At 42.0% G+C, this 25,272-nt stretch overlaps 1 protein-coding gene across 4 annotated transcripts; it reads left to right on the forward strand.

Moving 5' to 3' along the window:
* The first annotated feature begins 992 nt into the window (after positions 1–992).
* On the forward strand, positions 993–23,695 carry LOC129823654 (fatty acid CoA ligase Acsl3-like). Of its 4 annotated transcripts, XM_055882532.1 has the most exons (17): positions 993–1,192; positions 1,420–1,505; positions 5,421–5,621; positions 5,851–6,394; positions 6,656–6,833; positions 6,942–7,051; positions 7,891–8,029; positions 8,306–8,456; positions 8,742–8,865; positions 9,022–9,093; positions 9,292–9,431; positions 10,934–11,106; positions 11,314–11,388; positions 11,580–11,771; positions 11,903–12,017; positions 16,260–16,417; positions 16,626–23,695. In XM_055882532.1, the coding sequence occupies exons 4-17, from the start codon at positions 6,032–6,034 to the stop codon at positions 16,781–16,783; spliced, it is 2,148 nt and encodes a 715-aa protein (XP_055738507.1). In that variant the 5' UTR covers positions 993–1,192; positions 1,420–1,505; positions 5,421–5,621; positions 5,851–6,031; the 3' UTR covers positions 16,784–23,695. The 4 variants fall into 4 exon arrangements, with proteins under 4 accessions (XP_055738507.1, XP_055738506.1, XP_055738508.1 ...); XM_055882531.1 differs by lacking the exon at positions 5,421–5,621; XM_055882533.1 differs by lacking the exons at positions 1,420–1,505; positions 5,421–5,621.
* The last annotated feature ends 1,577 nt before the right edge of the window (positions 23,696–25,272 follow it).

Here is a 25,272-nt window from a genome sequence, read left to right on the forward strand (position 1 = left end):
TATGCACAGTAGGGCGCAAGATGACCTTTAGACCCGATGATGTGTTTCTACACATAAGCTTAGTTAGCCAATGTCGACATTACATCTCCTACAAGTGTAATCAGGGATTTATTTGGAGAAGCAGTTTTATCTTCATACTGTACTGTCTTTGTCTACAGACTTTCGATCAAAGTTCTCCATGTTTGTTGTCAAGGAAGTTGTCAAGGAAGTAAGTTTGTGTTTATACAGGATGTACCGCCCCCAACTACCGTCAACCAATCATGTCAATGCGGAGCTATATGGAGCCTTCCACATTGTAAAAGCCAATTAATGCCTGGTTTGGAGGTTCCATAACAGGTTGTGACAACACTTCCTTGACAACTTGCTTCACAACAGCTCTGCTCTGCTCCATGAAGCGCAAGAAGTAGGAATGCCCTAACTTCTGCAGAGGCTGTATCACAGTAAATGACTCTGCATGGTCAATCAGACATCTGCAGTGACTGTACAGCATTTGCTGTGGTTTGGCCTCAGCATTCATACTTGTGCTTTGCAGAGCAGAACTGTTGTTAAGGAAGCTGTCTTGGAAGTGAGTTTGTGTTTATACAGGACCTCCCACCTCCACCTACCTTCAACCAATCATGTTAATGTGGAGCTATATGGAGCCCTCCACATTGTTGCAAAATTTGTGACTCATGGCAATGTGGTATGGAGCTCGATTTGGGCCTCTGCAAGCCTCTGGAGGCTCCACGATTATGTCACACCCTCCATATGGAGCCTCTGGCCCACATTTTCAGATCAAGCATAAGTTGGCATTTATAGATCATCAGATCATTGCACTGGCCTTGCTCTGGCGTGCTGACCCTCGTAAAGTCGTGAAGTGGTACATCATCATCACTATCGGCACATTCGGCAGGGCCTCCTCTCTGAACGCCAGTAACCCCGTTGACATCACTGCTGCCCTAACCACGCGCCACTTTCAGTGGTCCAATCGCAGACAGGAGAACTGCCTCTGTCTTGATAACTTTTTCCCCATCACTTCCGGGCTGATAACAAGGGCCATAGATGCCCGCAGATTTCCACTAAAATCTCTTAGTTTGATGTATACATTGGCACCATAGCTTTTATGTTTGACATGATGACAAAAGTCAGCAAATGATTTTGGTGTATTGACGAAATTATTTCAAAAGCCGCGAGAATAGCGGGCGAGAAAGAGGTGAGATTGCATTGTCTGTGCTCTCGATTCTTGCAGATGTGCTGCAATGTTAGCTAGCTAACGTTAGCTGGCTAGTAATGCTGTTTCGTAGCTTGCCACCTATCTCTCGACCGATAATCAAATGTTATTCTTTGTAATTGAAATGAGACTAATGCCATCTGGCTTTGGTCCAAACGTTTTTTTTTGTTGGTATTAGTTAGCTAGCCGTGTGTCTTTCTAATCCACAGCACACCTGTAATGCCGGGCTGATGATGGTGATGTTAACGTCGATGCTAACTGTCTTGCGTCCCTCCACCTGTCTGGCAGCGTTAAAGTAAGCTGCTATGTAACTAGCTAGCATAGACGGTGGTTGTAACAAAAGGAAATCTTCATGGTATTTTGAGTGTATTGATCTACCCATTTATGTCACGTTTGATTGCATTTTATTAGGGTTGTTTGTTAGCTAACTAACGTAGGTTGTTTTTTTTGTGTTTTATCCAACTAACGTTAGCTAACATACCGGTAGCATAACAGATGGCTATGGCCTGACTGAGACCTATTTCAGGATTTAGGATGGTCAAGTACTTTGATTTGATTAACCTATGCCAGTATGCCAGCAACTAATGCTATGGCACCACATGAGCCATAGTTCACATATTGTTAACTGTTGTGCAAACTGTGTTTATGATGACGCTGGTGGACAGTGGGGGATTGCTCCAGATTATGACCTTTTTTTGTTTTTAATTAACAACAGACACTATCTCTCTCTCAAAGTCTCTAGGAATGTTGTCTTTACTTTCTGGTGAGTGACGGTAGACAGTTTACACAGCAGAGCATGCCTTCTGGGTGATTGAGAGTTCTGTTTTTGAGAGCAGAACCAGACTTGACCTAGGCTTTCCCTAACCATAACGAAAAACAATGACTCATTTGTATACATTTACAGGAGTAGGCCTAACTAGATATTTCTGTGCTGTTAGGCCCGAATTTCAGTTTGCATCCCGTTAAGACACATGGTCCGCCAGCCATTATTACTGTGTCATGACTCATGTACATGGAGACACAGAGTAGCCTAAAAACTTGACTGGTTGGTCTTCTGAGGTATGTCCTTAGGCAGTTATTAGCAGACAATTCCACAGTAATAGTGACACTGAGCCTCAGATTTTTTTTCCTCCACTTTAAAATGTACAGTGCATTCGGAAAGTATTCAGACCTCTTGACTTTTCTACATTTTATGTTACAGCCTTATTCTAAAATTGATTACATTGATGAGGGAGAAAATAATCTACACACAATACCCCATTATGACAAAGCAAAAACAGGTTTAGACATTTTTGAAATTGTATTAAAAATAAATATCTGAAATAATACATTTACACAAGTATTCAGACCCTTTACAGCCCCGAATCTTGTGTATGACGCTACAAGCTTGGCACACCTGTATTTGTGGAGTTTCTCTCATTCCTCTCTGCAGATCCTCTCAAGATCGATCAGGTTGGATGGGGAGTGTCGCGGCACAGCTATTTTTAGGTCTTTCCCAAGATATTCGATCGGGTTTAAGTCCAGGCTCTGGCTGGGCCACTCAAGGACATTTAGAGACTTGTCCTGAAGCCACTCCTGCATTGTCATGGCTGTGTGCTTAGGGTCGTTTTCCTGTTGGAAGGTGAACCTTCGCCCCAGTCTGAGGTCCTGAGTTCTCTGGAGCGGCTGAAAAACATCCCCACAGCATGATGCTGCCACCACCATGCTACACCGTAGGGATGGTGTGAGGTTTCCTCCAGACGTGAAGCTTGGCATTCAGGCCAATGGGTTAAATCTGTGTTTCATCAGACCAGAGAATCTTGTTTCTCATGGTCTGAGAGTCTTTAGGTGGCTTCTGGCAAACTCCAAGCTGGCTATCACGTGCCTTTTACTGAGGAGTGGCTTCCGTCTGGCCACTCTACCATAAAGGACTGATTGGTGGAGTGCTGCAGAGATGGTTGTTCTTCTGGAAGGTTCTCCCATCTCCACAGAAGAGCTCTGTCAGTGACCATTATGTTCTTGGTCACCTCCCTGACCAAGGCCCTTCTCCCCCGATTGCTCAGTTTGGCCGGGCAGCCAGCTCTAGGAAGAGTCTTGGTGGTTCCAACCTTCTTCAATTGAAGAATAATGGAGGCCACTGTGTTCTTGGGGACATTCAGTGCTGCATATTTTTTGGACCATTCTTCCCCAGATCTGTGTCTAGACACAATCCTGTCTTGGAGCACTACGGACAATTCCTTAGATCTCATGGCTTGGTTTTTGCTCTGACAAGCACTGTCAACTGTGGGATCTGATGTAGACATGCATGTGCCTTTCCAAATCATGTCCAATCAAGTGAATTTACAACAGGTGGACTCCCAACAAAATTGTAGAAACATCTCAAGGATGATCATTGGAAACAGGATGCACTTGAGCTCAATTTTGAGTCACGTAGCAAAGGGTCTGAATACTAATATATAATTAAGTTATTTCTGTTTTTATATTTTATATTAAAAACCTGTTTTTGCTTTGTCATTGTGTGTAGATTGATGTGGAAAAAGTTAATTTAATCCATTTTAGATTAAGGCTGTGATGTAACAAAATCTGGAAAAAGTCAAGGGGCCTGAATACTTTCCAAATGCACTGTATGTCAAGTAAAAACCAATGATTGCAAATTTCCAAAAAATGTAACAAAAAACACATTTACTTGAACACGGTGCAGATGCAAGGTTTGGTAACAGAATGGCTGTTTGTGCTGTGATTCTGTTATCAAACTTTGCATCTGCACTGGTCTTCAAGTAAATGTGTTTGTGTACACATTTCTGTGGAAATTGTTAAAAGTTGTCCATGTGCAGAGTTGTAGTGTTTGTTGAACTTTGCAATCAGTGGTTTTTGCTTGACATACATTTTAAAAGTGAGAAATCTGAATCACAGTGTCACTCCGTGGCCATGTAATTGTTCTAGCCTCTCTACTATAGAGGCTGGACCTGTATATCTGGTCTCGGGTGACAAAGCCTTGAATTTCTGGTGAATGAATCAACAGAAATTTGACGAAGAGCTATGGTACTTTGCATCAGTAGCTTGACTATCTTATAGTGTTCTGACTTGGTGATGTGTGCTTCAACATCATAGGCTGCTGGTTTAAGAGTCAAGAATGCACGATCATTGACCAGGGTACAGATAGAGTTCTCTTCTGAAAGGTCATGGGTTAGTTTAGCCTCAGCCTAGCATCCCACACAACGTGGACGAATACCTACTTATTAAGGGAAGTGTGTGTAACAGGGGTATTCTACTTCTCTACATGCACAACTAGGCCTATAGTCTCCTTTGAGGTTAATTACTTTTTATGGAACAAAATCTCTTGGGAGGAAATCTAGCTCAAGTATAGTAGCAATGCTCTCAATGTGTTATGGAACCCAATCCTAGTTTTGAAGCATGAACACTGAGATAAGGCAAAGGGTTTGACAATTGCAGAAAGAGATACTAAAATGTGATCAAAACAACCACAGAGGGTTGAATCACAGCTGTATGGATATAATCTGTTATCTTGGGTATAATCTGTTATCTCTTCAATGAAGCATTTGTGATGGTAGTAATACCGTAAAGATAAGTACGAGATTCTACAAACCATTAACAATAGCATAGCCCCATGCACTGGAGTCTTATCTAGTAATAGTAGCCTAGTAGTAGTAGTAGAAAATGTTGTTATTATTACAAAGAAGGTTGGTAGCACAGGTTGCCAATCTGTTTAATACCAAATAGAAATGTTTTCCCCAAATGCGGATTCAATCTTTAAATAATGGACTGGACTGACATGTAGCCTATTGGGGAATGGGGATATTCACATCGTTCATTTTTGAAGAAGTGTCGTTCTGATGTTAGGCCCAGGGTACAGTAGGCAATATTTGCTGATAAGGTTTAGAGAGGTGTGGATGGACATGGGTAGACCTAAAGTTTTTTGTTTGTTATTCCACTGCAATAGACCACTTATTTGTTTACTAGCAGTGGCTGAATATCCTTTGTAAACAGTTTGTTATTTCAACCACAGTGATGCTTTGCGTAACGGAGACCCACCAAGCCCAACCCAACCCCGGGTCGTATTTGTTAGGGAACATCGTAGTAAAACATTTTGCAACGGAAAACAAACATTTGTATTTCTTATTGGACAGGTTTAGGTAGTCCCTCCCTGTTTATTTCATTTGGTGCCAAATGAATGACCCACCCACCCCTGGCTTTTGTGTTCTTGTGCCAGAGAGAGCGAGAGAGGAAGTGAACAGGAATAGTGCTGCTGACCAAGGAAGAGGCTGAGGAGAGGATAGGGATGTGCCTCCTCCCCAGACATTGATTTATCACATTTTCCTGCCAATCTTCACCCTGTCCCTGCAGCTGGCTGGTACAGATAGGATACAGACCCAAACACAGGATGGTGCAAGATACACAACCCAACAATACAGTTTGGTAGAGCTTTGTCTGCATGCCATATTGTTGATTGGTTGTTTTGTAGGTTCACCGTTGATTAGGTGTTTTCTGATACCTGCTTGCCTAGCATGACTACCAGTATTGGTACGTTACTAATGTTTTGTTTGAGTCTCATTTAAAAACAAAACATTTGATCTGTCCATCCCTCCCGCTCCACCGCCTGTCTTCATCTCTGACGTGTGTTGTCTGTTCTCTCCCTACAGGTAACCTGACTCTTCTACCGAGCAGCGTCTGTTAGTTCATCAAGCAGATCCACCAAAGGGACCACCAGTGCATGACAAGGAACACAACCAGTCTCCAAAAGAAGTATCTGGGTGTGTCCCTCACCCTTCCTGCCCACCTCAACTGACACCACCCCCTGACCCTTGAACCCTTACTTGCAAGATGAAACTGAAAGAGGACATGAACCCGCTGCTGCTGCAAGTCTTCCGCTCAGTGGTCTGGGTCTGCTCTTTCATTACCTTCCTGCCATGGTACTTCCTCTCGGGTGCCGGCACCAACCTAGACCGGGCACGGCGGGTCAAGGCGCGGTCAGTGAGCGGGCGTCCAGCAGGCCCTTACCGGGCGACCAACCGGGCGGGCGGTATCCATCAGAAGCTGGTGTTGTCCTTGCACCTGGGGGTGGACACCCTGGACAAGGTGATGGTGCACGGGGCGACCAGGTTTCCAGAGAGGGACTGCCTGGGCACCAGAGAGGTGCTGAACGAGGAGGACGAGCTCCAACCCAACGGGAAGGTCTTCAAGAAGGTGAGGAAGAGAGGGGAAAAGTGGATTTGAATAGCTTTCTGGATGTAATGTGTGATATGTTGTGTTTTAAGTTGTGCATGAGAAAGCCTCCTCACTACTGTTGCAGTAGTACTAGGAGAACATTAGATGGCACTGTCTGACCACGTTTGAAGGCTGCAGAGGTTGTGTATGACTCTGGTTTTTATAGTTAATTCTGGGATAATAGTGCTGTCGGTGTGTGACTGTTTAGTAGTGCACTACTAGTATGTGTTATTTGTGAAGGTGATCCTAGGGGAGTATCAGTGGATGTCGTACGAGGAGACCTACCAGGCAGCAGTGTGTTTTGGCAGTGGTCTGGCTGCGCTGGGCCAGAGGCCTCAGTGTAACATCGCCATTTTCTGTGAGACCAGGGCTGAGTGGATGATAGCAGCACAGGCCTGCTTCATATACAACTTCCCATGTGAGTGGTTATGTGACAGACCGTAACACACATTATAGCAGCACAGAAACACACTCACACACCTTCTTTCGTAGGATGAATCTCTAACCCAGTGTGTTATTCTACCAGTGGTGACGTTGTACTCTACTCTGGGCGGAGCGGCCATCGCCCACGGTCTCAACGAAACAGAGATCACCCACATCATCACCAGCAAAGACCTGCTACACAGCCGTCTCAAGGTAGGCTCTGCTCACCTTGTCCTGATCACTTCCTGCAATGCCATATGAGACAGTACAAACTAGCCAGATATTGAAATATGCCCACATTTTAAATGGTGTTACCCCATGTCCTGTTATGTCAAACTAGATGGTACACACACCAGCTTTATGTTTATAGTGAAAATATGCCCACATTATGAATACGTTTCACCCATAAATATGCATTGGAACTAGGGCTGTTAAAGTGACATGTTTATCAGCTGAATGTTTTGGGATGCTGTTAATTGCGTACGTGTTTCCGCACGGACCATTTTAAGAGCTGAAGATCGTGTGCCTCTAGCCACAATCATGTAAGTTATGCCAAATATTACCGGACCGATGTTTTTTCTTCGGATTCGTGCGTGTGTCGCGGGTCGTTTTAAACTACTCGTGAGCCGCTCTTTTTTTGATTTGTTTAGCTAGCTGGTCATATGCTAGCTAGCAACCTGATAACTTGTCCCCTGACTAGGCTATGCACACATTTGGCACAGGAAGAACTGAAAAGGAGTAGGATACTCAAAGAGATGCTTCAAATGTAGGCTGCATATGCAAGAGGTGTGTGTGTGAAGTTCTCTGAACAGTACAGATGGTTACAGAATTTCATAACATTGTTGGACAAGTTTAACATTTCTTTGTATCCATAGAGCCAGTTCTTTTCTTTCCTATAGTCACACGTATTTACAATGCCTGACGTGTTAACAGTACTTAAAACTGTGTGTGTGTGTCTGTCCAACTGCAATGTAGTCGATCTCAAACACGCATTTGACTTACTCAGTTAATAGCTACTTACTCTCTCCTTTCCTCCTCCCCTCTCCTCCCAGGCCATCCTGTTAGAGGTGCCTCGGCTGCAGCACATTATCGTGGTGGACAGTAAGCCAACCAGCTGGCCTGGCTTCCCCCGCGGCATCATGGTCCACAACTTGGTCGCGGTGCAGGAGCTGGGCTCTAGACCCGACAACAGTAAGGAGGGAGAGTGTGGGTGGGTAGGTTGTATGTTGGGGTCTATGTGATGTCTGACACGGTACAGTACTTCTGCCCTGTGTTCTTAGTGACTCTGTACCCATATGGCGATATGTACCCTCTCTGTCATAGCCTATCAGATTGTATTAGCCCTGTGCGTGCCCTCTTGATATCCGTACTCCGATGCTCCCGCATTGTGCATTGTTCTGACCCGAAGCTCTTGGTCTGTGTGACCTCTAACCTCCCTGCTGCTCCCCTCTATGTGGCTGTGTGTAGTGGCGGTGGCACGCCGGCAGCCTGTGCCCTCTGACATCGCTGTCATCATGTACACAAGCGGCTCCACCGGCATCCCCAAGGGTGTGATGATCTCCCATAGCAACATCATCGCGGGCATCACGGGCATGGCAGAGCGCATCCCAGACCTGGAGTACGTACAGAGCCCTAGGGTGTCTTCTAGATTCTATCTCCTTTTTTTTTTTTTTCTCAATGCCTCTTTCCCCTCATATGCCCTGATCACTGTCTCTCTTTTTCTCTTTTCATTATTCTCTCTCTCTCTCTCTCTCTCTTTGCCACCTTTTCCCCTATAGTATGTCAACCTCTCTCTCTCTTTCTCCTCTTGTCTCTCACCTCCTCAGCATCTCCTTCCCTCTGTAGTATGTTGTGTGTCTATGTTTGGCTGTTGAATAAATAGGTTTTGTTTCCATTCGTGCAGTGAGACAGACACCTACATTGGGTACCTACCGCTGGCTCATGTTCTGGAGCTCAGTGCAGAGATGGTGTGTATCTCTCACGGCTGCCGCATCGGATACTCCTCCCCACAGACGCTAGCAGACCAGGTACACACACACACACATACCAAGCACACACAAGCCAAGAAACAATCCCACGCATGCCAAGCACCACCACCAGATCTCTTCTAAGCTCTCCTCCTGTTCTCTGTCCTCTCACTGATCCACTCTCTCTTTCTTCTGTCTCTTCTCTCTCCATCCCAGTCGACAAAGATTAAGAAGGGCAGTAAAGGAGACACCAGTGTTCTGAAGCCTACACTTATGGCTGCTGTACCGGTAAGCACCCAATCAGACCTCTTTTACATGTCCTTGTCTCCAAAGCTAGCATAAAATATATAAACGGTTAATATTCAGTTAAATGAAACACCAGTGCAAATTCTATGACCTGCGTAAGATACACAGAACGTTTTGGCATGGCCCCTTTAATTGAAGTGGTATTTTTCCTTTCCTTCTCTGTCCCTCTGTCTCTTATAGGAAATCATGGATCGCATCTATAAGAATGTGATGACCAAGGTGGAGGAGATGAGCAGTGTGCAGAGAACCCTGTTTGTGTTGGCCTACAACTATAAGATGGAACAGATGACCAAGGGCTACAGGACCCCGCTCTGTGACAGGTAACACACACCCGTTGCACAGCAAACAAATGCATGTGCACGCACACACACAGTGAGTAATGATTGATAGACTATAATTCCACTTTTTCCCTTTCACTTGCTCAGTGGTGCGCACAACAAACCAATAGTCTCGATATAGCTTGGGGCGTTGCTGTGGGGGGGTTCTTGCATTAAAGAAACATAAGGTTCACACACATTTTTACTGTGTGGTGAATGACTTGTTGTTTGCCTTGGTGTTCTAGTTAGTGCCATCAGAAAGTATACACACCCCTTGACTTATTCCAATTCAAAATGGATTAAGAAAATGTTTTCTCAACCATCTACACTCAATACCCCGTAATGACAAAGTGAAAACATGTTTTTAGAATTTGTTGTATATACAGAAATATCTAATTTACGTAAGTATTTACACCTTTCAGTTAATACTTTGTAGAAGCACCTTTGGCAGCGATTACAGCTGTCTTTCTGGGTGTGTCTCTTAAGAGCTTTCCACTTTTTTAAATTATTTTTTATTTAACCTTTATTTTACATTTGCCCATTTATTATTTTCAAATTTCTTCAAGCTATGTCAAATTGGTTGTTGGTCATTGCTAAACAGCCATTTTCTGGTCTTGCCATTAGATTTTTAAGTAGATTTAAGTCAAAACTGTAACTCAGCCTCTCAAGAACATTTGTATTCTGGACAGGCTTCCTTTTCACTGTCATTTAGGTTAGTATTGTGGAGTAACTACAATGTTGTTGATCCATCCTCAGTTTTCTCCTATCACAGCCATTAAACTCTGTAGCTGTTTTAAAGTCATCATTGGCCTCATGGTGAAATAAATCCCTGAGCGGTTTTCTTCCTCTCCGGCAACTGAGTTAGGAAGGACGCCTGTATCTTTGTAGTGACTGGGTGTATTGATACACCATCCAAAGTGTAATTAATAACTTAATTATGCTCAAGGGGATATAAAAAAAAAATGCCCATCTACCAATAGGTGCCTTTCTTTGCGAGGCATTGGAAAACCTCTGGCCTTTGTGGTAGAATCTGTGTTTGAAATTCACTGCTCGACTAAAGAACCTTACTATTATCTGTATGTGTTGGGTACAGAGATGAGGTAGTCATTCAAAAAAATCATGTTAAACACTTATTGCACATACAGTTCATGCAATTTGTTATGTGACTTAAGCACATTTCTACTCCTGAACTTATTTAGGGTCGTCATAACAAAGGGGTTGAATACTTAGACTCAAGAAAATTCAGCTTTTCATTTTTTTATGAATTTGTAAAAAATTCAAAGAACATAATTCCACTTTGTCATTATAGGGTATTGTGTGTGTAGGCCAGTGACAAAAAAAAAAATCGATGGAATTAGTTTTTAATTCAGGTTGTAACACAACAAAATGTGGAAAAAGTCTGGGGTGTGAATACTTTCTGAAGGCTCTGTATCCTCTGACTCACTGTCATATCCTCTTTTCAGTCTTATTATTTTCTCTCTCCCCCCACCGCTCTCTCTCTCCAGTCTGGTGTTTAGGAAGGTGCGCTCGTTGTTAGGAGGTCACATGCGGGTGCTGTTGTCGGGCGGAGCGCCCCTTTCTGCCGCCACCCAGCGCTTCATGAACATCTGCCTCTGCTGTCCCGTGGGCCAGGGCTACGGCCTCACTGAGACCTGCGGAGCTGGCACCATCAGTGAGAGTAAGAGGGAGGGTAGCTGGAGGGTTAGAGGGAAGGTAGATGGAGGAGGTCTAATAAGAAGGGAGGGAGGATGAAGGAGAGGGTAGTATGTAGACTCCCGCTGCCTGGGAGAGCGGGATGGGGCATGATAGAGAGAAAGCCAAGTGATTGTACACACTAGTGCTATGCTATGTTCTCACACTTATTTTTTCACTCTCTCTGTGTCAGTGTGGGACTACAGCACAGGCCGGGTCGGAGCTCCTCTGGTCTGCTCTGAGATCACCCTCAAGGACTGGGAAGAGGGTGAGTACATGGCATTGGGACTGTAGAATGGGTGATAGTAGGGAGGGCTGGGAAGAGTACAGGTGAGACTGGAGGGTGGATTTCGGTGGGTTGGGCCGGGAGGTTGGAGGTTAGTGGGGTTGGGGGCTTGGGTGAATTGGAAGGGGTGGCGCTGAAGATAGCCCTCATCTTCTTCTCCTTCTCTTCCCCAGGCGGTTACTACAGCACAGACAAGCCCAACCCAAGAGGTGAGATTGTGATCGGCGGGCCCAATGTGACCATGGGTTACTACAAGAATGAGGTGAAGAACCGCGAGGACTTCTTCGTGGACAGCGACGGCCAGCGCTGGTTCTGTACGGGAGACATCGGGGAGCTCCACCCTGACGGCTGCCTCAAGATCATCGGTGACAAACCAGGCGACCAAGAGAATATTCTAGACTAGACACCAAGCTTAGGCGCAGAACATGTTATCTCATCAGTAGTGGAATGGGGATTGTGGTGTGTGTGTGTCTAACAGTGTGTTCCTCTTGTGTAGACCGTAAGAAGGACCTGGTGAAGCTCCAGGCTGGGGAGTATGTGTCTCTGGGGAAGGTGGAGGCCATGCTGAAGAACTGCCCTTTCGTAGACAACATCTGTGCTTACGCAAACAGGTAACAATGCACATATTACTGTGTATATACTACCCGTGTGACTAGACTCTATATATACACTCCCCTACCTATTTATATGGACGGTGAAACAAACTTTTAATTTGGCGCTATACCTCAGCATTTTGGATTTGACATCAAGGTCTCATATGAGGAGACAGTACAGAATGTCACCTTTTATATTTGAGGGTATTTTCATAAATATCTGTTTTACTGTTTAGAAATGAAAGCACTATGTATCTAGTCCCCCCATTTGAAGCTGTCAAGTGTTAAGACAAATTCACTTAGAAGTAGTCAAAAGTTGACTTTGTTTCCACTGTCATTGCAGGCAATAACTACATCAAGCTTGTGACTCTGCAAACTTGTTGGATGCGTTTTCAGTTTGTTTGGGTTGTGTTTCGGATTATTTTGTGCCCAATAGAAATGAATGGTAAATAATGTATTGAGCCATTTGAGTCACTTTTATTGGAAATAAGAATAGAATGTTTCTGAACACTTGTACATTAGTGTAGATGCTACCATGATTACGGATAATCATCATTGATTACATACATTATTTAGCATTGGGCATGACATAATCTGAAACGCAAACAAAACAAACTGCAAATGCATCCCATGTGTAGCGTGCTCGGAATTTGGGACCAAATACTAAACTTTTGACTACTTTAATAAACTACAAGTGAATTTGTCCAAATACTTGAATCCTTCAAATTGGTACATAAACTAGATACATAAAGTGCATTTATTTCCAAACAGATAGGTGTTAAAACACCCTAAAATATAAGGTGACATTCTGTACTGTTGCCTCACATGAAACACTTGATCTCAAATCCAAAATGCTGGAGTACAGAACCAAATTAAAAGTTTTAGCTTCACTGTCCATATATATACTGTACATAGGGGATTTGGTATTTATTAGGATCCCCATTAGCTGCTGCCAAAGCATCAGCTACTCTTCCTGGGCTCCACATGAAACATGACAAAGTACATAGTACAAAACATTATTAGTCAAGGACTGAAATACTTCCATTTAAAACGTGTCACAAAGCCTGCATATCAGTACCTACACTGCATTCGGAAAGTATTCAGACCCTTTCCTTTTTTCCATTTTTTAAAAACGTTACAGCCTTATTCTAAAGTGGATTACATTGTTTTTTCCCCTCTATCTATACACAATACCCTATAATGACAAAGCAAAAACTGGTTGAGAAATTTAAAAGAATGTATTAAAAATAAATAACTGAAATATAACATTTAGATAAGTATTCATACCCTTTACTCAGTACTTTGTTGAAGCATCTTTGGCAGCGATTACAGCCCCGAGTCTTGGGTATGACGCTACAAGCTTGGCACACCTGTATTTGTGGAGTTTCTCTCATTCTTCTCTGCAGATCCTCTCAAGATCGATCAGGTTGGATGGGGAGTGTCGCGGCACAGCTATTTTTAGGTCTTTCCCGAGATATTCGATCGGGTTTAAGTCCAGGCTCTGGCTGGGCCACTCAAGGACATTTAGAGACTTGTCCTGAAGCCACTCCTGCATTGTCTTGGCTGTGTGCTTAGGGTCGTTGTCTGGATTTGTTTTTCATTAAGGATCTCTCTGTACTTTGCTCTGTTCATCTTTCCTTTGATCCTGACTAGTCTCCCGGTCCCTGCTGCTGAAAAACATCTCCACAGCATGATGCTGCCACCACCATGCTTTAAAAAAAATGTATACATCTTTTTTTTCACCGTAGGGATGGTGCCAGGTTTCCTCCAGACGCTTGGCATTCAGGCCAAAGAGTTCAATCTTGGTTTCATTAGACCAGAGAATCTTGTTTCTCATGGTCTGAGAGTACTTTAGGTGCCAAGCGGGCTGCCATGTTCCTTTTACTGAGGAGTGGTTTACGTCTGGTCACTCTACCATAAAGGCCTGATTGGTGGAGTGCCACAGAGATGGTTCTCCCATCTCCACAGAGGAACTCTGGAGCTCTATCAGAGTGACCATCGGGTTCTTGGTCACCTCCCTGACCAAGGCCCTTCTCCCCAGATTGCTCAGTTTGGCCGGGCAGCCAGCTCTAGGAAGAGTCTTGGTGGTTCCAAACTTCTTCGATTTAAGAATGATGGAGCCACTGTTCTTGGGGACCTTCAATGCTGCAGACATTTTTTGGTACCCATCCCCAGATCTGTGCCTTGACACAATCCTGTCTCGGAGCTCTACAGACAATTCCTTCAGCTTCATGGCTTGGTTTTTTGCTCTGACATGCACTGTCAACTGTGGGACTTATATAGACAGATGTGTACCTTTCCAAATCATGTCCAATCAATTGAATTTACCACAGGTGGACTCTAATCAAGTTGTAGAAACATCAAGGATGATCAATGGAAACTGGAATAAAATGTATTTAATCAATTTTAGAATAAGGCTGTTATGTAACAAAATGTGGGAAAAGTGACACACTATCTAGGTCTAATACATAGTACCGTGCAAATGACAATACAATATATATAAAATGGCTGTCTCTCTTCACAGTCCCCTTTGTGCAGTAAGGTGTATTTTATCTTTTTTTTGTAGTTTTATTGTTAGCTAGCTTTTAGTTTGAGATATTTAGCACCAGCCTATTGCTAGTTACCCTTTCTAAAACTGACTGGAGCTCTATGTTAAGTGCCTCAGTTATTTATTTTACTACTACTGCCGACGCGTATACTGTTGAGACATCAGGGTACAGACACACAGGCTTTATTCAAAGTCAGCGGAATGTCATTTGTAAAAACAGAAATCAATAATAGTCCAAGCTGGCTGCCCTGCGGTACACCACAGTCAACTGAATATGCATGAGCGAGGCTTACATTAACGAAAACCCTCTGTTCTATTAGATAAGTAACTCAATCCATTTTAAGGCAGAAGATGCAAATCCATAACACCTATGTTTTTTAAGCCATAGGTTATGATCAATGACATCAAAAGCTGCACTGAATTCTAACAAAACAGCTCCCACAATCTTCTTACTATTAATTTCTTTCAGACAATCATCAGTCATTTGTGACAGTGCCGACCTTGTTGAGTGCCCTTCCCTATAAGCATGCTGAAAGTCTGTTGTTAATTTGTTTTCTGTAAAATAAGATTCTATTTGATCAAACACACATTTTTCCAAAAGTTTACTAAGCACTTGTAACAGGCTGTTTGAACCATTAAAGGGAGCTCTGCTATTCTTGAGTAGCGGTGACCTTTGCCTCCTTCCTTGTCTGGGCGCGCACTCTGTTTTCTAGGTTTTAATTGAAGATGTGGCAAACAGGAGTCACAATGTATTTCGCTACCAACCTCAGCAATTTACCACCCAGGTTGTTGGTACCAGGGGGTTTGTCCTTATTTATAGATAGCAACAATTGTTTCACCTCTTCCACACCCTCTTTTTGGAACTCAAAACTACAGTGCTAGTCTTTCATTATTTGGTCCATTATGCGTGAATATGAAGGCTCAGCATTTGTTGTTTGCCTGTCAAATTAAGTTTGCTAATCTTGTCAACAAAAAAGTTAATGTGGTTAGCAATATCAAAGGGTTTTATGAACAAGCCATCTGCCTCAATGAAGGATAGAGCTGAGTTTGCTTTTTTGCCTAGAATTTAATTTAAAGTACTCCAGAGCTTTTTACTATCATTCTTTAGATCATTTATTTTTGTTTAGTTACGTGATTTCTCAATTTACTGTGTTTGCCAGTGTGCTGTGTTGTCAGACTTATTTGCTATCCCCTTATCTGTCTCTCAACTCTTTCCATCACCATGTCTCCATCTCCTGTCTGTGCCATCCATGTTCTCTCTTTCTCTCCATCCTATATCCTGGGGGTTCCCAACCTTTTCCCCCCATGGACCCCTATTTCAATGAGATGTGTTAAATGCACCACCAAGTTACTGTAATTCTACGTAGTTTAACATATCTATTGTTGGGTATGCTATTACATGGTAATAATTCTCGAATAATCCTCTTGCCCATATTTTATGTTATTTCCTTACCGAATATGTTGTAATATTGTAATTTCCATTCAAAGTGAAGCCCCCCCCCTTCAAATCAATGAGGCCCTGCTATTCCCCCAGGACACTTTGGCGACCCCTAGGTTGGGGAACCACTGCTCTATCCTATTCTGACTCATATTTCTCTCAATCTCTACCTTTATTAACTCATAGTATTCTTGTTATTCTAATAATATAAAAAGGAAATACAGATCTACTGTATTGGCTTAATAAAACTAATGCTACTTCTCTCCTCTCTTAGTGACCAGTCATATGTGATTGGCTTTGTGGTGCCCAATCAAAAGCAGCTGACAGTGCTGGCGGAGCAGAGAGGGTTACGGGGCAGCTGGGAGGAGATCTGTAACAACCCTGACATGGAAAGAGACGTCCTCCGCATCATCACAGAGGCTGCACTGTCAGGTAGGAGAGGGGTGGGAAGGGATGGAGGGAGGAAAGTAAGCGTTAGTTAGGGAAGACTGGGGAGGGAGGGAAGAGGAAATGGAGAAATGGGAGACTGATGGAGGGAGGAAAGGGGTTTCTGGTTGTATCAAGAGTATTGTTTCTCCTCCTAACCCTCACCCATCTTCATGGTCATGACGTCTCTAAAGTCCAGTGTTGTTTCCCACAGCCAAACTTGAGCGCTTTGAGATCCCTAAGAAGATCCGTCTTAGTGCAGAGCCCTGGACCCCAGAGACTGGCCTGGTTACGGACGCATTCAAACTCAAACGCAAAGAGCTCAAATCACATTACCAGGATGACATCGAAAGGATGTACGGTGGCAAGTAACACACACACTCTCTCTAAGACACACACAGGTAAAGACATATGCAAGGAATCTAAAAAACACTACCAAGATGACATGGAGACTGGAGAGGATGTACGGCGGCAAGTTAAACACACACACACACACACAGAGAGAAGGAACGACCCATTGTACTTCAACCTCTTGACTTCCCTTCCGACTAGTTACAATCAAACAGAAAATAACCCTGGAAAATTACTGTCAGTCAATCCAGACCCCCAACAAAGACGGAGAGGCCAAGCCAGTTGGAGCGACATCCGTTGCTTCTCTTCAAAGGTTTTTCTGGGTCTGTGTTGCTACGATGACGGTGGCATCGTTGACATGACCCGGCGGACGCACAGGAAATGACAAGTTTGTACAAAAGACTGCTTCGGCACTATGTCCATGCCCCCCCCCCCCCCCCCTCCCCTCCCCCCTTTTGGCATGTGTGTGTAGTCCAGACACCTGATGGGAGACTGGTTTGTTGTTGTGTTACTGTGGCCTGAGTCGTGTTCATTAGGCACCAAACGGAAGAAAACTACCTGAAACAGGGAACGACTACCAAAAAGTGTCCAATAAGAAACACTTGTTTTCCGTTGCAAAATGTTTTGCAACAGTAAACACCAATGAATACGACCCTGAAAAAGGAGTCCCTTCGGTTTAAATGTCCCATATTCAGGTTTGAGTCTATACAGGGATCTCTTTTCTTGTGTATTTTTTTGGGTGTAGTGATATTTGTTGTTCTGTTCATGTTTCATTACGGTTCTTTAACGTATACGGTTTGTCTTCATTCGCTTCCGAAGCCCATTCAATGAACATCTTGTGTCTGAGAGAAATCAGTGTTGCGAAGCCATGAAAGATTCTTTTTAAAGCAACTCGTGTTCTTAATTTGCTTTTCTTATATTTTTCTGAACGGTTTGTTTATCATTTATATTGTTTTTTCTCCTGGTTCTATTCTATTTCTCTATTGGTTCTATTCTATGGAAGAGTACGTGTTTAGTGATTTGACTAGATGAAGTCCTGTCACTCTTTTACTGTGTGTTAGTGATGTAATCTCCTTCTGGCTCTGTTCCTCTGTGGCTGGCTATGGGCTGATGTGCCTGGGTTGGCTCGTAGAACCTGTTTGTCATAAATAATCAGTGTTGGGGAAACTACTCTGAAAATATAGTTTACCAAGTTACCAATTACTTCATACTGGAAGAAGTTATGATACACTAAAGCTACCCTTACGAAAACTATATTCTACTTAACTGAAGTAGTTCACTACATCCAAACTACTTAGTAAAAAGTTAGCATATCTAAATCTGAAATGTCAGTGACTACAAATTGCAAGACAGATCACTCTGGAGTCAGATGTTAACAGAATGTGTAAATTAGCCTATTAAAACCAAAAACTGTTTCAAGGGATAATTAGGCAGATCTGATGCTGAAAAAGGAAATTATTTTCTACTTCCGCCATAATACATTTGTGAAAATAAATAAATGATGTAGCCTAGTTCCAGTAGTTAGCTACACCACTACATGGCAAAAAAATGAACTACTGAAAACACTACCTACATTCGAATTGTTCCCCACTAAACTACTGCAAAATGCAGTTAAACTACATGTAGTTCACTTCTCCCCAACTCTATAAATAATGTAGTCTGAGCCAAGATCCTCTGACTATTATTGGGATGTCATGAGTTAACCAGAGCAAGAAGAACTGATCTGGGACCAGGTTAGTAATGATGGTGAAGTGTCCAGGGTGGCTACAGGGAAGAAGGATGAAGTTGCCCCCAAAGCTGATCTAAGTTTTTCTTGTCTCCCCTATGGTTGAGGTTAGGTTGTGGAGAGGATAAGCTGATCCTTGATCTGTGCCTAAGGGCAACTTGTCATCATGGGCTGTCAATCCTACTGAGGCTCTTATTCATTTCTATCACTTAACCAGTGTGTGCGTGTGTGTATATGCATACAGTTGAAGTCGGAAGTTTACATACACCTTAGCCAAATACATTTGAACTAAGTTAACAATTTCTGACATTTAATCCTAGTAAAAATTCCCTGTCTTAGGTCAGTTAGGATCACCACTTTATTTTAAGAATGAAATGTCAGAATAATAGTAGAGAGAACGATTGATTGATTGATTTATTTCATCACATTCCCAGTGGGTCAGAAGTTTACATACTCAATTAGTATTTGGTAGCATTGCCTTTTTAAATTGTTTATTTTGGGTCAAATGTTTTGGGTAGCCTTCCACAAGCTTCCCACAATAAGTTGGGTGAATGTTGGCCCATTCCTCCTGACAGAGCTGGTGTAACTGAGTCAGGTTTGTAGGCCTCCTTGCTCGTACACGCTTTTCAGTTCTGCCCACAAACTTTCTATTGAGGTCAGGGCTTTGTGATGGCCACTCCAATACCTTGACTTTGTTGTCGTTAAGCCATTTTGCCACAACTTTGGAAGTATGCTTGGGGTCATTGTCCATTTGGAAGACCCATTTGCGACCAAGCTTTAACTTCCTGACTGATGTCTTGAGATGTTGCTTAAATATAGCCACAATTTCCCAGTGTAGTCATTGTTAATGTTGTAAATGACTATTTACATTTAAGTCATTTAGCAGACGCTCTTATCCAGAGCGACTTACAAATTGGTGCATTCACCTTATGATATCCAGTGGAACAACCACTTTACAATATACACTTTACAATATCCACATATCCCTACCGGCCAAACCCTCCCTAACCCGGACGACGCTAAGCCAATTGTGCGTCGCCCCACGGACCTCCCGGTTGCGGCCGGCTGCGGCAGAGCCTGGGCGTGAACCCAGAGACTCTGGTGGCGGAGCTAGCACTACGATGCAGTGCTCTAGACCACTGCGCCACCCGGGAGACCGGGTTGTAGCTGGAAACGGCAGATTTTTAAAATGGAATATCTACATAGGCGTACAGAGGCCCATTATCAGCAACCATCACTCCTGTGTTCTAGCGGCACGTTGTTAGCTAATCCAAGTTTATCATTTTAAAAGGCTAATTGATCATTAGAAAACCCTTATGCAATTACGTTAGCACAGCTGAAAACTGTTGTTCTGATTAAAAGAAGCAATAATATTGGCCTTCTTTAGACTAGACGAGTATCTGGAGAATCAGCATTTGTGGGTTCGATTACAGGCTCAAAATGGCCAGAGATAAAGAACTTTCTTCTGAAACTCGTCAGTCTATTTTTGTTCTGAGAAATTGCCAAGAAACTGAAGATCTGATACAACACGGTGTACTACTCCCGTCACAGAACAGTGCAAACTGGCCCTAACCAGAATAGATAGAGTGGGAGGCCACGGTGCACAACTGAGCAAGAGGACAAGTACATTAGAAAGTCTAGTTTGAGAAACAGACGCCTCACAAGTCCTCAACTGGCAGCTTCATTAAATAGTACCTGCAAAACACCAGTCTCAACGTCAACAGTGAAGAGGCGAATCCGGGATGCTGGCCTTCTAAGTAACCCCAAACCTTTGAACAGTAGTGTATATATAATAATGTCCAAACGTACAGCTAGGAGTGTGTGTGGTTTGTGCGTGTGCTGATGTTTGGGTTTGTTCATGTGTGTACTCACTGCCCTGAGCTTGTTCCAAGTTCCCCTTGTTCTGGATGCCCACTCACATGACCTGTGTCAGTCTGTTACCTTTCAATGTTTTCTCCAGTAAAACAATGGTACCTACCTACACTGTATGCTGCTAAACCAGGTCTGTAGCTCCATAAACCATATCACATGAACTATCTGGCTCCGTAAACCACAAAACCACGTAAAATTGGCTCAAACCTGCCATGTTACTCCTGAAAATGATGATGACCAATGTAACTCAAGCATGTCTCCAAGAGAACCAACCAATGAATCGTAGTCCAGATCTGTAGTTGTTTGTCTCTTTGATAGCTGTTTGGAAGACTGTGTGTGTCATACACTAGCACTGTCTACTCCATCGGACCCTTCTGATATTACAGTAATACATCCTCCTATTTCTATGTTACAGCTCTGTTACTATGATTGATTGAAATGTGCAATACATATACGAAACACAAATTCTAAAACTAAATGATCTAATGGAAAAATGCAGAGAGAGCCCCTCCACAGTGTATGAATATATGTCTTTCCAGACAGACAGATGGGCAGACAGTAAACATTGTTATACAAGTAGTAGTGTAGTCTCTATGGAGTGATATTAGTGCCAACAGAAATGTAATCTGAATTCAATCATCTTAAATTTAATCAAATTTATTGGCACTTATGACTAAATACCAATTTTTCTGGATTGTGAAAGTACTGTGCCGATGACGATACCCAATTATATTGGGAACTCTGTAGTGAAGACTAATATTTTGGCCTTAAATGTTGTGAATGTAAAAGAAAAAGACACTAATCAGGTTTCCATCCGAGCTTCTTATGCGAGTAAAGTACATGTCAGATAAAAAATGTCACGACAGGCCTGATGGAAACAGGAAATTTGTCAGTTAACTTTCCAAATGTTGACAACTAAATAAGCCTTGTGTGGGAACTTTGTGTCTAAAACGAATTATGGCGGTGGAAACGCCTTTATGCGCAAATATTGATATAATAACCATCATGTCAAAGTAAACTTAGTCGTGCAATGGAATGTTGTGTGGTCCTCCCACTACGACTCGGAAAAGCATGCAGTTTATTATGCTACAGATGAAATAAGTTATGAACTTCACAGGGTGGTGAAAGTCCACAGTGATGAGCTTGATGCTCCTTTCCAATAAATATTGAGCATCTTATTCTTTTGACTTGATTATCGATGACTGGCTGCCATTCGACAAATAAAAAATAATCTCACTCTTTTGTCCCTAATAATCTCATGTGTAGGCTATACCCGCACTTTATCTGCAAGCTGTTGTTTAGAGCGCAAGTGCCAAGCCCAGTGTGCGCATTCACCATATAACACAATTTTTTTTGTGACAAAACCATCAGTAGTTTAAAATGCGATGGAATTTTTTGTATTTTTTATGTGCACTATGTCATCACGCACAGCCTTTTGTCCACAACAAGTCAATTTGATGGAAACACTAGTGGGAAACTGTACAACATCTTTTTATGCAGATTTTAGAATATTTGCATGAAAATCTGTCACCAATTGGATGGAAACTTTTAGCTAATAATGAAGGAAAAGGTACTGCAGGTGAACAGAAAGTGATTTGGGTTACATGATTCCTCGTGAATATATTTACATTTATCGATAAGGCCAACATTTCCCAACTTTGATTAGGTATTTGTCAAGTTATTTTGGATACACATTTCAAAGGTATGCCAGACATCCTTCACCAAAAGGACCTTTCTATGGATTTAATTTCAGGAAGATCAAAAACATAAAATATCTTTGGGTCATATGTATATGCCATATTGTATCTGTTGTCTGCAAATGAATTAGTGTGTTTGATTTGTGCAATGTAAAGCCTAGAAGAGGAACAACTTGGGTATTCAATATTTTGTCAACGGCCGTACATTTTGAAATGTATTGACTTACATTTCTTGTATTTGGGATTGTATTTATTTTATTTTTTACAAGGGTCTATAACACTAGTGGTTATCCTCAGTCCCAACTGGAGTCTTCAGCTGTTCCAATTAAACATTCCATCACTTGATTTGGCAACAATTTTGGGCAAATAATATTGTGAAGTCTAAAGACCGTTTAGTCTGGTGAATTTGAATGATTTATTCTCGTTATCTGTGAGAACACAGCTCTGGTACACTCACAAATCCACTGATAGTATGAACTTGATGAACAAAGTCAAAGAAAGTCCCCTTCTCAGAGGTTTGATATCGCTTGGAATATATCAGCATTCAAACACTCCCCTGTTTTGAGAGTAGTCTAAAATACTGCTACTGTTTACGAATGGGGAACCCAGATGCAGGCTAGTTCCCTTCTTACATTTCCTGATATTTCTTTCTCTGGACATTTCATTGGTTCATTGTATTCAACTCCCAACCAGTCGATCCAGTCCGCTGCTCTGCTATCCCATACAAGCCTACAATTGTTGGGTTGCCTTGTTACACGGGTCAGAAGATTCCTACATGGTTCATAGGAATATACAAAGTGCTTTGTCCGAGTGTTTGTCTCTGAGGATACACATAACGTGTCCTAGTAGTGACGTCATCCAAACTACTTTGGCACATCAGTGTGGTGTACAGATGAATTTGACTACTCCTATTGTTTCTTGTACTGTACATATTTTGGGAGGGGAAGGGTTAATATGATCAAAGCTTATGAAAATATACCAGTTGTACAGGTGTAATACCTCTGTTATTGACCAGTTTTTGGGGTCTATCGTTCTCCTTTTGTGTGGGTTACTGGCCTTGTCACAAGTGTCTCGTTCCTTATTTATTTGTAATTTGGTCTTGTCAGGAAAATACAAGTTTGTGATTGGTATAAAAATGATCATATTTGTATGTGTTAATTCCGTTTCATTCATAGTTATGGGGATTATATAGATTCTTGTGGGTGTCTTTTTGAATGAGTGATTCTGTACATGTATGTATAACACCTGTACATTCCATCACAGACAAAGAGTGACCGTCACAACGGTCCTAAGGCAGCAGGTTAGGAGAATTAGGTTAAGGTTAAGAAAAGAGTTAGGGTTAGCTAAAATGCAAAAAAAATATCAACTTTTGATGTAAATTTGACAAGCTGGATCCCTATTAGCTATGACCAGTTTGAGTAGAATTGTGTCTTGGAGCTAGCGTTTCTATGGCAACGAAGCCCAGGAGGAAGTGTTTTTAAAATATATATAAACTAGGATACAACGGAGGAATTCCAACACTGGATATCTTGTTACAGCTGTTAAGTCATTGATAATCCATTTATTTTTTAATTTCATTTCATTAAGTTAAGGAGGGTCATAGCTATATTCAATAAAATTCACATTGATTTAACCCTTTATCATGGTCGGTGTCTTGACGGTTTGTTCAAAATCGTATGACATAAAACATTTACTTTTCTGTCTTTTCTGGTAGTATAAGTTGTCATATTAAGCATTAATCAGTTAAATTAGACATTGAACTTGAACCATGTAAGAATTCTGGATCTAGCTGTGTCACGAGTTTTTTATTTTTAAATATAGCGATCTCAGAAATGCAGTGTAACTACGTAACATTTTGTGTCTCCTTATGTTACTTGGTAAAAACAGTTTCATGTGCACACAAATCCAAAATAATAAATGCAGTTGAAAAAGCAAATGCTTCTAACCGAAAGAGACACCTTGATACTTAAAACCTAAATCGATACTGTCATTAACGTGGTTCGTCAATAATTAAGCTTACTTGTTGGATGCAGTGGAGGTGTCATAATACCCATCAAACCTAGCGGTCCAAGGGGATTTTATGGAAACATATCTGTGTAGGTCGAGAAAGCACATGCCTCGATTAACCTGCATCCCGGTTTGATGCAGTCAAGACAGGTACTACGTAATCATATTGATGACAAATAACCTAGCTATGGCAGCCATAGAGTACCACTGTATGAGTCATATTATCCATAAAACCTAACGGTCAAACAGGGAAATAGTTCCAATAGTTTTTCCACCATTCATTTTTTCCTTAGGGGATTTTTAGAAACAATTCACGGGCTGTTTCGTGTAAACTTAACCTGGTGTGACGTTTTGATAAGTATAAATCTCTCTAGGACAAGATGACTATTGGCAATATATTCGCCTGTATTTACCCCCGAAAATGAAATGCTAATTAACTGCTAATGTGGCTATCATAAAGAACTACAACATGTCATGATCTGGAAGAAACCGGTAAAAATGTCGATTAACTGTTAGCTAAATGTTGCAGTGAATAAATTGGCTACATTTCTTAAATTGACAATTCTGTGCAAGTTTTAAATTGACACTAACCTGTTGGTGTCAGCTACAGATGACGTGCAGGAGCTTGCATGGATTTGTAGTGTTGCATGATGTCTACTTTGATGCTCATTTGCATTTTCGAATCAGAGTAAATAGAGACAAATATATTGACAAAAGTCACCTTGTCCGAGAGATTTACACGATGATCAAAACGGCACACCAGGGTAGCCTACACGAAACACAGCCCTTATTTGAAACAACTCCTTTCAAAATATTAGCTAACTGGCAGCCTACCTGTTGGCTCTTGGTCGTTGTAACATTTACTTTTAATTCAATCATTTTAATTCCAACTTCCATTTATTAGATATCTCCTAACTTTTGCCACACACTGAGCCTGTTGCAGCTTTGATGACAAGCTACTTGCGCCACTCTCGTGAAACGCAAGAGCAGCAGTATAAATTATAAAATTTCTCTCTTTATACAGTTGAAGTCGGAAGTTTACATACCCATAGGTTGGAGTCATTAAAACTCGTTTTTCAACCACTCCACACATTTTTGGTTAACAACTATAGTTTTGACAAGTCGGTTAGGGCATCTACTTTGTGCATGACACAAGTAATTTCCAACAATCGTTTACAGACAGATTATTTCACTATCACAATTCCAGT

Source organism: Salvelinus fontinalis, chromosome 26 (assembly GCF_029448725.1).
Source record: "Salvelinus fontinalis isolate EN_2023a chromosome 26, ASM2944872v1, whole genome shotgun sequence".
In the NCBI taxonomy this organism is placed as follows: domain Eukaryota; kingdom Metazoa; phylum Chordata; class Actinopteri; order Salmoniformes; family Salmonidae; genus Salvelinus; species Salvelinus fontinalis.